The 13,253-nt window shown below is 38.5% G+C and overlaps 1 protein-coding gene across 2 annotated transcripts in view; it reads right to left on the reverse strand.

Annotated features, from left to right (window-relative positions):
• Positions 1 to 13,253, reverse strand: part of cntn3b (contactin 3b) — an 82,336-nt gene that overhangs the window by 29,525 nt on the left and 39,558 nt on the right. For both annotated transcript variants that reach the window (XM_017426956.3, XM_017426957.3), the window contains exons 5-11: positions 10,706 to 10,804; positions 8,299 to 8,502; positions 6,510 to 6,612; positions 6,059 to 6,243; positions 5,361 to 5,497; positions 1,919 to 2,048; positions 1,134 to 1,284 (exon numbers count right to left, since the gene is read on the reverse strand). In XM_017426956.3, the coding sequence (XP_017282445.1) occupies positions 1,134 to 1,284; positions 1,919 to 2,048; positions 5,361 to 5,497; positions 6,059 to 6,243; positions 6,510 to 6,612; positions 8,299 to 8,502; positions 10,706 to 10,804 (1,009 nt within the window). The remainder of the gene's footprint in view (positions 1 to 1,133; positions 1,285 to 1,918; positions 2,049 to 5,360; positions 5,498 to 6,058; positions 6,244 to 6,509; positions 6,613 to 8,298; positions 8,503 to 10,705; positions 10,805 to 13,253) is intronic.

The following is a 13,253-nucleotide window of genomic DNA, read 5'->3' on the forward strand; positions in this document are numbered from 1 at the left end:
ATGAGGCTATCCTAGTTAGCTAAAAGCTTGTCACACTCAAAGAAGTTATAGATTAAAACACCTGCGTCTACAGGTGTGTTTTACTGCTAATGAAATACTTTCGTACTGCATCAATTTGTAACAATGCTGCATATATGAATGCTTTCTTTCTGCACTTTCAAAAAGAATGTGGGCTTCACACATACTATGTTAAATGTCAGTCAGTTGGGGAATTCTACCAATTATCTGCAGCTATAGATGCAGCTTCCCATCTGGAGCCTCAGCACTGTTTGGACATGATGCTTTGCTCGCATTGTTCTTTCTCAGAACTCCTTACAATGAGCAGCATGGGAGTGATTCAAACAGCATTTTTTTCTGTGTGCTGGGATGCCTGTGCTGAGGTTGTTTTTATTCAGTCAGCATGCGCCGACTTGCTGCAAGGTTTAGTCACTGTGTAAGGTTTTCTTCTTCTGCCAATCTGAATGTCTGTTGACAGACTGATCTAATGTGTATCTGATTTGCTTTTGGACTCCTCCACCTTTAATTTGTCCTTTCCTTTAATGTGAACCAATCCTCAGTAGGAAATCAGACCGAGACAAGCAACAAAATAAATTAAGCACCACTTTCTGGGGCTGAAAGTGCTGCTTGATGTTGCTCATTGTCTGAATTGTGTCAGTGTGGAGAGGCTCCAGTCCTGTGAGACGTTTCGGCTCTCCAGGCTTTCATTCTGCAGCCTTCCAGATTTCATCAATCACACTCTTGTGTCCCTTTTTAAACCTCATAAAGCAGATAATTACAGGTGCAAAAGCTTCAGTTTTACTTTTTAAATTACTTTCCACTGACTAAAAGTGGATCGACATTACTTTCATCAGTGATTCAATTTGCCAATCTTTTTTTTTTCTTAAACATTTAACACATGCAGTGTTGATCCAACCACCTGGCATCTCACACCAAATAATTTCCATGTGAAGGCGCATGCACCACATTAAATACAGTTTGAGCAATTTTCCTGGTGAGTGCCCTACTCTCTTTCTCCTCATTAGTCTTTCTTTTTATGCATATGCACAAATGCCAAATACACTACTGAAATTGATCTGGTTGCAGTAAATGTGAGTAAAACCGTGTGGGAATGTGCACTTAGATTCTTATCCTACCTTTCAGTTCTTTGCAGGATCTCATTCCCTTTCTTCCACAGGCTAATTGCTGGGGGCGAGGCCTGAGGCTTGCATTCAAGAGTGACTTCGCTGCCTGAGCGAGCTTTTACCAAGGTCTTTAATGGACTTCTGGAAAAACTGGGTGCTGAAGCTTTGTGTACAGGAAAAGAGATAGGGTGTGAGATTAAAAAACATAAATAAAACATTGTAGAACACACAAGATTTTTCATAGGAACAATGTTGTTTTTAGACGGGACTTCCTTCAGCTTTGAAAAGCTTGAAATCTCACCACAAATGCATATTGCGCTGAAGGCTGTAACACATTGGTCACCCTGTCCTTCAGTTTCAGGCACACACACACACACACAACACCCAGCCTCATCATATCTCCAGTCAGCAGCCAGTGTCCACATTCATCATCACATTTAAGCTAGCCATCATTAGACCCCTCAAGTGTCATCACATGTACCAAGAGAGAATTGAATTTCTCATGGAGCCAGTCATCAAAGCTTTGCAAATAAATCAATACCGGGTGTACACGAGAAAGCATGAACAATGCCACAAGGCAACGTGTTTGTAGTATCCAAATCAATAGATAAAATGACTGAAAGTAAAATGAGACACTCTATCAGATTCATATTCTTGCTGGCAGAGCCCACGCTGACATCAAATGAGTGTTCAGGCTGATTTCTGAGGAACATTAGAGCAGGCGTCTTATCTTAGCAGATGATCAAACGCTCACACAGATAAGCTGAATAAAAGCAGAAGGAGGGAGGCAATCTTACCTAACACCATTAGCTGGGCACTGGAATAAACACTGCCATGTTTGTTTTCAGCCACACACTGATACATCCCGGAATCTGACAGGTTCAACGTAGTTATAGAAAGGGCTCCATTTTCGATTTGTACACGCTCCTGCAGAGTAAAGAGAAACAATTCTACATATCCATTGCAAGGGCAGCCTATTATGTCCAAAGGCACAGCAGCAATTATTTGTGCACCATGAAGGGAGGACAGTAAAGGAGGGGGAAAAAAAAGAACTAGAGGAGTATTATGTCACTGCATGCACAATCAGCTTAGTATAGATGAGGAGGCAATGCTGAAAACTGTGAACTTTTGTCTTAGACACAGAAATTAAGCAATGCTGGCAAAAGCACAGACAATCTAATAAAATGCCATTTATTTTCTGTCATCATTCAGCCGTAAAAAACTATGATGACAGCTCAGATGATGATGAGTGATTTTAACCAAATAAACTAAAATAAAGGAATCATCTGCATTGCAAGGAACAAAATTATGCTTTCCTAATTATGCGCCAGCTATAGAGTAGCCAACATACCCAATATAAATGTGTCATAAACCTGACAGAAACATACCATCATGTATACTGATACTATACTACTACTACTACTACTACTACTATGGCAATATTTAGCTGAGATTAGTCGAATTCAGTTGCATTGTTATCCCAATAAGGCAAACTTTTAGCAATTTTTAAATTTTGCATTAACCTTTTTTTATTCTTTAATCATCTAAAAATGAGGTGATAACTTTGCAAATATAAACGATCAAAGTGAATACATGCTATTAATAATTCAATTTATTTTTATAGCTCCAATTTACAACTAAAGTCAACTCAGGACACAGTACAAAAGGAAAAAAAAAAGTCCAAATCATAAATCCAATTCAGATCCAGATTTAAATCCAATTGTAGTCTATTCAAATACCTATTATAATACAATACATTCACATACAGTATATTATAAAATGCTAATTAGTAAAAAATCTCTGTCTGAAAATTTGGTTCCCAAAGTCGGGGTCTGGACCCGTCTATGGGACATGAAAGACCAAGTGGGGGCCATTAAAAAAATCTCCAGATATCACACTACATGCAAAGAATAATTTGTAATGGCATTGTTTTCACCACTATTGTTGCAAAGAATAAATACAATATTCACGAGTTATTAAGCATTTTTGTATTGTTACTCAGACTGGATTTAATACTGTTATTAGCAAGTTTTTTATGCTAAATTCGTATACTTTGGGGTCACAAGCCTCTGCCAATGTTATTTTGTGGGTCAAACGCTAAAAAGTTTGGGAATCACAGATCTAAGGAAGCCTGCAGATTGGGTCGAATCATCACTTCATTGTACTGAGCAGAATGTTAGTGGAAAGGAATGACTGATTTTTATTTTTATTGCCATGTTGGGTAATGTACCGGATTATTTTTTTTTAAGTTATCATAGCCATCACTTTCATTTACAGTCACAAGAAAAAGAAAGTCTACACAATTTCAGTTCTAGGTTTTTATATGTCAGATCATAATAGAATGATCTGGTGTTTACCAGGTTCTAACATTATTCAAATCTCACCTGAAGTGTAGAAAAACAAGAGTTTCCACCATGCCGTTATTTATTAAAAGCCAAAACAGGGATTTAGGTAGTTTGCTGTTCTGGAGCTTAAATGTGTGTGATAACAAAACTCCAAGGTGGAAAGACATCTACAATGACCTTAGATAGGTGATTGCTGCTGCCCATCAAACTTGGAATAGTCATAAGGCCATTTTATAATAATTTGAAGTCCATCATTCTACGTTGAGGAACAATTATTCACAAGTAGAAAACATTTAACACAATTGCCAATCATCCTAGGACTTTACATCCCAGCAAATTCAGTCCAAGGTCTGACCTACAATGCTCAGAGAAAAAAAAAAACATCTCGGACTCTAGAGGCCTCAGTTAACATGGTAAAAGTAAAGGGGCTTTCAGACCAAAAACTAGACAGAAAATATTTATGTCTAGCAGAAATATACTAGCACAAAGCTTGTGTGTGGTGCTGTCTGCTAGACTTTTGTATCTGTATGGCTTTAAAAATAGTTCTTGCATTGTCCGTTCTTGAGAAAAGAAAAAAGAGATGCAGTAGAGTACACGTGAGATCCAGAAAGTACATTGGTGTGGAGAATTCAGGCTGGTGAAAGAGCTGTGTTTCCACAGTGACCATCTACTTTTGGCTGATACGGTTATTTTATTTTATTTTATTCAGCTCAGCAGGGAGCAGTTTGATGTGTTTATTGGCTGCAGGAGTGTACGTCACAATACACAAACAAACTAAAGCTCTGCACTGAGCTTTGTACTGCACTGCATAGCTGCTTGCACTTCGCTCAGCACAGTAGAAAACTGTTCTTGCGCAGAGCATGCAATACAAATGAACAGGTTACAGTGCACAGCACTGCCTTTCACTCTTTTAGTCTGAAAGCCCCTTTAAAAAAGTTTACGTCAGTTCAATGAGAAAACGGCTGAACAAGTGCAGTTTGTTCGAAAGGGTTGCCAGGAGAAGCCTGTTTTCTCTAAAAAATAACATGGCAGCACAACTTAGGTTTGCAAAGTTGCATCTGAATGAACCAAAGGACTTTTGGAACAATGTCCTTTGGAAAGATGAGACAAAAATAGAGATATTGCCATAAAGCATAGCACCATGTTTGGCAAAAACCAAACATCATATTAGCAAAGACCTAATAACAAATGTCAAACACAATGGTGGAGGGATGATGATTTGAACTTGTATTTCAGATACAGGACCTGGACACCTTGCAGTCTTTGACTCAGCCATGAACTCAAAGGATTCTAGAGTCAAATGTGAGGCCATCTGTCTGACAGCTGAAGCTTGGACCAAACTGGGTCATGGTGCAACAGAACAACAATCCTAAACACATCAACTAATCTACAACCAAACAGCACAATAAGAAATGGATCAAGGTGCTGCAATGAACCAGTCACTGTCCAGACCAAAACCTGATTGAAAAGCTTTGGTAGGACCTAAAGAGAGCAGTGTAGAACCAAATGTCTATAAACCTCAACAAATTGAAGCAACATTGTAAAAAAGAGTGGATGGATCAAAATTCCTGCACAACCAGTCAGACTTGAGGAGAGTTGGATCCAAACATGCAGACCAAACATGAGGAACTTGTGTGAACTTTAAAAGATTTATTATTAAACAAAACAAAGCGCTGGCATGCCATGAAATACAATGAGATTACAAACGCACCAGGCAGGGCATGAGAGCACAATGGCATAGATGAGTGAAAACAGAGGGATTAAATGGACTAGGGCTGATGAGTAGAGTGGAGACACCTGAGCTTAATGCAAATGGGTGAGGCAGGCTGACTGAGAAAAAGTACTGACTGGGAATTTTAGCATATCAACAAGAAAATCTGATTAACCCTTATACCTCTGGAATCACTTGCTCCCCATTCTTCAGCCAGCTGTAGGATGGTTTAGGTTTTCCATTGGCCTTACACTCCCAGAAAAGGTTTTCCTCTATGGACAGAGCAGTGTCTGCCATCGTCTGGAGCCACTGAGGTTTAGCTTGGAACAAATTTAACATATTAAATATATTTTATACATTTCTTCATTTGGAAACTACAGTATCATACATAACTAAACACATAGGTTATCAGAAAAAAATGAGAAATATCCAGATTGTCTTAAAATTAACCAGAAATGATCTTAAATCCATTGAAACTAATATTATTGACAAAATTCAATGTTGTTTCAATTCAGTTTAATTATACTGCACCAATTCAGAACAAATGTAATATCAGGGCACTTTACAAATTAACTGGATGAGGTATAATCAAATTCAAGTTAATATTGTCCAATTCAGTCCAAATATTATTCACTACAACCCACCTTCAAGTAATAAGTTGTTTGTATTTATTGCAGCTCAATCTAATGTTTTGCAGTCTAATTTTACTGTCAAGATCCCAAACTCAAAATGTCCCTTCAAACATTATACCTGACACAAAGATGAACAAAAATAAATTTAAACTGCTGGTCACCTGCATGTTTCCTGTACAAGTATGGATATCTGTGGCAATGTGTGTCTTTCTGCTTTCACTGTCATTGAATTAGAAATGGCTCACTTACCATGGAAAGAAATACGACCCCGTGCAGCATTTTTGCCCCGCCGATTCTCTGCTATGCACTCATATGTCCCTGCATCTTCCTGTTGAAAATTAGGAATTTCAAGGACGGCATTTGAATTCTTCATTTTGACTTTGCTGGGAAACGGGACGCCGCTGGTTCTCCTCCAGCTTATTTCTGGAACAGGGCTACAAAAAAGAAGGAACAAAGGGATTTCAGTTGTCAGTCACTGTGATAAAAGTGTGATTAAATGCAGTAGTAAGCTAGTTTGGACCAAAGCCTTATGAGTTAATGTTTCCTACAAATCAAACTGGGATTGCTTAAACTTCAGGTGCATTGATAAATCTGAAAATGATTTATGCTAGGCCTACTTACAATTAAACCTTCTTAAATAGCTGTAATCTATGCATAAATTAACCTATAATTTAAGTGACAGACAATGAGGGTTACTTACTTTCCCAAAGCGAAACATTCCAGCTTAACCACTGATTCTTTTGCAGCTGGAACTGCATCAGGAAAATGAACTTCTATCTTTGGCTCATATTCACCCATAACTCCTAGAAAAGGGTGACAATAGACAACAAGCTTTGCACATCAGTGATAAACAGCAGACATTACACTCAGGTTAGATCAGAGGCTGTAATACACTTGGACAGCTAACACAAAAGTCCTAATGAGCATGGAGCCAAAGTGACCACTGAAGGGCTTATAAAGAAGGGGAGAAAGAAGAGGTGGGTTATAAAAGATTCAGAGAACACATCAAGGAATAGATTAGACTAGTGAAGATTTATCACTCCTAGAGATTTATGAATGTAACTTCATTTATGACTTTATTTATATTCACATCACTGGGATGGGTCACAGACTTCTTTGCAAATATTACAGCATGCCCTTTACCATTACAATTACATCCCCAGTGCCTGAGAACAAAACCTGCTATGGTGTACAGCTCATGCTTTCAGATTAAAAGCCATCACAAACCCTGAAAAACATGAGCATTGTATTATTGCAGCATCAATGCATAGTTAGTATTATTCTGCAATAATCAGATGGTAATAACTTAATAAATTTAATAGTGAGAGGGGCCCCATTTAGACTAATAGTTTGGTTGAGCTGTTGTAAGTGCGGGAAATCCATTAAAAATTAGGCATTGATTTCTCATTTTCTAGGTCGTCAAAGTACGCAGTGCCTACAAACTGCCATATATCATGACTAAACATGCAGCAGGGAGAGGAATATAAAACACCAACCAAAGGAATTTTTTTTAAACTTGTGAGTTAAGTTAAATATCCATTTGAGTCCATCACAGCTCAGTTTAATTTCCTTCCTCTTTGATAAATTTGTCAAAAAAAAAAAAAACAGGATTTATGAGTGAGTGTAAATTAGTTTCAATCAGCTTTTTTTCTTTGCAGCAACAACTAAAACATGCTGCTTACACCCTGTCTCATTAGTATTAATAATTTACCTTTGTCATGCAGAATATATCAACAGGGACCAAAACATTATATTTTTTTGAATATTGCTCATAATAAGGTATTTTTACATTGCTGAACTGGTATTTTTATTTAAGTAAAAGTCCCTGCTCAGCAATGTACTTCTGTCCAATGGTTGCACTTAAGAACATGAAGCAGTTTGTATGCCCTTGTTGATGTGTGGTACAAGAAATGTGCTTAAACAGTAAAAAATTACTGAAAAATAAATATATTTTTTAACACATTGAGATCTTATTTTAGAAGAAAACAACATCATATTCAAAAGAGTCCCAATTTTACATAAAACTCAACATGAACAAAGGCTTCTGCAAGTTGTACCCACTCAGTCCGCAACTGCTGTTTTTGCTGACAAGTACAAGCAGCAAGTTTACTTGATATAAGCTAATGTTTTTGTTTTTTTTACCTGAATAAAAACAGTTTTTCTTAATTTATTTGTACTTAATATTCTGTAACAGGGCATCTTGTATATTGTATGTATTTGTACATGTAAATACAATTATTAGACTTGAATATGAGAAGGCACATTTAACATCTAATTTATTCTAAAAGATTTTGTTCAATTTAAGATAAAATATGTTAAGTTGGACAGCATGCTGCTCTAATTTCTTGTTAATTAAATGTCAATGTATACAATGCAATACAGATGACAGATAAGGATTGGCAATAGAATAAAATTGAATCTATATGACACTCAAACATAAATGTAAAATACAAGTCAAACTAAAAAGGTTTTTTTTTTTATGTTTTTACCATCACTCCTGAGGACCAGTGGTGTTGGAGAGCTGAGAACTTTCTCCTTTGTGACAGTGTTGTTAACCACACAGGTGTAGTTTCCCACGTCCGAGGGCTCCACTTTGGCAATGTACAGACTTCCAGTCTCCTGAGAGATAAACCTTCGACTGTCTTGTTGGACGGAGAATGGATATTCATTGAAAATCCATGCAAATGTCAACTCTAGAACAGAAAGGAAAACAGTTGAGTTAATGCGGCGCTCGTCCATATTAAATGGGTCTTGAGTACATAAATGGTGTGGCTGAATCAAAAGAACTCCATTCCATGTTAGCTGTTTTTCATCCCCTCATCCAGGTTTCCTTAGGAGGAGATACGGAGAATGTAAGAGCTATCAGTGCAGAAAAAATAGGAGACCAGGGGAAAGGGAGCGAAACAAACTGGATTACAGTGCTTCACTGGCACTCCCCTGACACATGGCCTTCATTCCCGGGTCCCTGAGCGACTTAGTTTGAGGGCGTCATGAACGAACGAATGGATTGAGGGATCAATGGATCGACATACAGACACAAAATCACGTTGTCATTTCTTCTCACAAACGATGGGTCTATAAGAAAAGAAAGGCCTGTCATGCTGAATTACAATGTCGTTTTCAAGAAGCGCGCGTTGCAAATACTTGTAGAAGAAAAAAGGTTTTGGAGGTGGTGAAATGGGGAGGGAGGGTCTGAGTCAAAAGGTGTGTGCAATGACTGTCAATCATGTCTAGCACCACCCGAGTGGGCGAGCTACTTGGCTTCAGATGGGATGAATCGTCCAGGCTGAGTGCAGCGATGCAGATACAAAGCTCCTTTTGATTAGGCAGCAGGAGCCATGTAGCTCAGAGTCAGCATAACCCTACTCTGAACTATGTGGCTGTAATGAGCAGTGATAGCACTTTGCAGAGCAATTCTTTGTCAAGTGCTGAGTTAAATACAACACAAGCTCTTTTATGCAAAAGAAAAAATGCGCCTCAAAAGGAACTTTTAAATAAACAACAAAAAATATGTTGGCACACAGAAGCAATACAATAACAATTACTTGTGACTGCGTTGCATTTCATTTTTCACATCTGGGTGGTTTGATATTACATGTGGTTGCAGTGAAGTAAGCTTACGCTGAATTCTAAGCCAATTGGGTGTAATAAAAAAAATGTTTCATACTTTAGGTGTCTGATATAGTTCAGTGGAATGGAAGGTTATAAGGCACATCGGAGCTTGGAAATTCAAGAGAGGAAAGGGGAAAAAAAGCAGAGAAAGAAGACTGAGTAGGGAAGGCAGCAACAAGGTGAAGAAGGAAGAAAGGTGTAGAAGGTTCACACTGCTTCACTTTCAGTCACTTTTGAGAATGTGGTGAAACACAAAAGAACTACAGTTACAGCACCCTACTGCGTATAAGCCTGTGTCAGAGAGGGAAGCTGTCAAACTGTATTTCACACAGACTCCTCTGACCCATTATCCCAAAGACCAGCTGTACAATGCACTGCGACAAACTGTTCTCTTGTGAAAGAAATTGCTTGTTCCAATGTGCAAGCTATTGTATCAAGAGGGTGACAAGCTAGGCAGCAGCCATTGTGCATGTCCTCCGCATTCTGTAGATATGCAGAGTGGTAGGGCTGTGCAGCCTGCAACTTAATCTTCTATTTGTAGCCTCTCATTTATAGAACACAGTCTCAGCTCCTCACTTGAACAATTAAAGCATCCTTTTTTGAATATTTGGTGCAGAAATATAAGGATACAGCCAACAGTTCTGTGCTCGTTAGCATACAGAGTGGAAACAGTGCAGTAACAGCCACTGTGCGAACAATAAACTACAACTTTTGTCTCACTGAAGCTTGTTAATTAAGACGTTTGTAAACCTTGAGTTTAAAAGGGGGCAGGTTTTTGTTGCATGCAAAGTGTTTTGTACTTCCAGAACATACCCCCCTTTATAACCACAAAGTTTTCCACTGAATAAACAAATCAATGCACTGTGTTAATTAGCTAGCGGTGCTGTTTTGCTGAGGATTTGTCACCTTTCGATAGTGCCTTGCTACCTGTTTTTTGTTCCCATCCTCTGTGCAAAGGTAAGCCAAGCACCTGCTTTTTGCATCTTCATATCCACAGCTGACATAAAGAGAGTGTATCGATTTTCCTGTCTAACACTCAAATTAAGCAAATGAGAGAATTTCTTTAGGTTTAATCTGTAACACGCCAAGTCGTAAAAGGTTTACAAGTTTTTTGTTGAAACATAAATAAATTATTAATTAGCGCACTGTAGATGCATTTGAAACAGATGTGTCAGGGAGTAATTTGCTATCAAATATTGCAAAGTGAAGAACGAGTAATTTCTATTTAGCATCATTCAGTTATGAAACAAGATGAGAACAAAGGTTTGATTTAGGAAAGCTTACCTCCAGAATGCGGGGGTGCTCCACATAGCAGAACCACTCCTTGACCCTCACGGACGTTGACAGCACTCCTCACTGATTGGGTTTTGAAGTTTTCAAGATCTGATGAGTCGAAAGAGATTGCAATGAAATTTGATGGCAGCTTAAAAAGGTGAACTGCTCAGCACAGCCTATATGTGTGCTTTTTACAGTTTACTCTCATGGGTTTTTCCTGACAAGGATAGTTTTGAAAATAAGGGACACAAGCTCTCCCAAAGTCCCTTCACAAAATCAGAAGCATGTTTTTGATGTTGTATTTTGAGCACTGGGAGTTTAATAGGACATCACTGATTGCCTTGGGACACTTCCTGACAGCAGCTGATGGTTTCAAAGACATTGGAGTGCTGATGAAATAGATGGACCTGCCTTGTTGACGTTTACTCAGCAACACTACGATTTAGTTGCAATAAAGAGATTAGACTGAAATGGGATAAAATTAGCAAGGAGGAAGGAAATGCTGTGCGAGGATTGAACAAACACAGGGGATGTGTGCATGATAAATGACAGTTTGCAGAGCCAGCAGCAATAAGTAACATCATTATTAAATGTGGTGTAATCTTGCACTTAAAAGCATTAGCTTCCCCATCAATACTCTCAGCACAATCTATCGCGTGCAAATGAATGAGCAGTTGCTGGAAGAAAAAAAAACAAAACCTGGCATGATAAACCACCCCTGGCTTCATGACGGATGGAGGGAGGCTGCCGCAGTCCGCTCTGCACTCTGTCGGCACCCTTTGGCTAACAGCCTAGAGTAAGCCTTCCAAACACAAACAAAAGAAAGTCAGTGTGACCGATAAGGGAAATTAGGAAAAGGAAGATTATGGAGAGAAGTGGGACAGAGCGCAGCTAAGATTAATGAGCAGCTCTCTGTTGACCGCAGCGGAATCAAACAGAGCCAAGTCACGGCAGGACCACAAGAGGCCACGGGAGGAGGTGACTGACTTGAAATGCAGACAGAGGTAACATCCTTCTGATCTCACTAGGCTGCTTTAATAAATACAGATTCTGCCTCCTAACAACATTTTGGATTCTGAGGAGCCATGCTGAAGTGAAAGGCAAACCTAGCTTATCTGAAAAGCCACTATTATGGTAGCTGATAGTCATAACAGGGACCAAAAAAGAGCTAATTAGTCAGCAGACAAAAAAAAAGAATGACTCCTTCACCCAGATTGTGCAAAATTGCACAAAGATGGGTAAAGATGTTGCTGGGCTCAGTGCTTGAGGGGATACACCTCTCTCCTCTGTAGCCTCTGAACAGAAGAATAATGGGTTTTACCGGACTCAACTGACCACACACTGTAACTCTGAAAGCTAGAGGCCAAACTCACTATATAGCCACAGCGATTCCTTTGTAAGCAGAATCAATCTCTGCCATATAAGAATGGCTAGCCTAGAGATTACAGAGGGAGACTATTACAGCTCCACGATGATTGGTCTGGGCAAGGGTGCCGCTGTAGAGACACTCTCTGTCATTCTTTATTGTGTCCAATAGAATTCTTGAGGAAAACTGTTCCAGAGGCACCACACCAAAGCTCAACTGGTGTTTGTCAGAAATTTTAAAGTGCCGGTTATTTACGGCTTAGTTAGGGTAACGCAGCAGCCACTTCCATCATTTTTAGTTCCCCTGTGGTGATCAGTATTGCAACAACAAAGTAGTGCTGAAAAGATAACAGCCAGACAGGTTGTAAAGAAGCCAACATTATAGTCAGAATGTTGAGGTTATGGGAGCAGGTTTGTCAGGTTTTGACACTATCAAGCAATGTAGCACTTAAGTATAGTTTACATTACATCCGAATGAGCACGTGTAACTCTTTCTTGGTCCCTAACTATAAATCTGACTAATCCTGGATTAGACCAGTAATAAAGTAGGTCTACACTGCTAAGAAATAATATTACAGTTGTGGTTAGTTGTTTACATACACCCATCATTGGCATTAATGTCATATTACTTTCGGGCTTTAGGGAGCTGTTTAAAGTTTTTTTTGTTTTGTTTTTTTTTGCAGCGTAGTAATGATTATTCAAGATACAATGTAAATCATTTTTTAAAAACAAGAATTAGGTGCACAAGTTAGAATTAATTTCAGATTTTCTCCAATCCAATTAGGGTCAAAGGCATACATACGTGAATTTGTGTTTGGTTGAATATTCCTTTGTTGTAACAATACTTATTGGCAATAAATCATTTACCATAGGAAAACCTGATTATTTTCTGTAAAATGGTGCTACATTTCTAAGAAAAATGTATAATGTAATGTTGCTTGATCAGTAGAGATGAATATGTGGGTTGTGCCCATGGAAAACATCCCAAATCATTGTGTTTTTGATTCTTGTTTGGTGTCGTTTATTGGACTGGATGATTGGCCAACCCAAAATGTTATTGTAGCTATACCAGGCCTGTTGTTTGTAAAATCACTGAAGTTGTATGTTGGAAAGTCATTCTAAACTGGGAAAAAATGACTCCCACCAGTTATGAAAAAGCCAAAATTTAGATTGAAGGATCCTATTCATGTCA

The sequence above is a fragment of the Kryptolebias marmoratus genome, linkage group LG4 (genome assembly GCF_001649575.2).
Source record: "Kryptolebias marmoratus isolate JLee-2015 linkage group LG4, ASM164957v2, whole genome shotgun sequence".
Classification (NCBI taxonomy): Eukaryota; Metazoa; Chordata; class Actinopteri; order Cyprinodontiformes; family Rivulidae; genus Kryptolebias; species Kryptolebias marmoratus.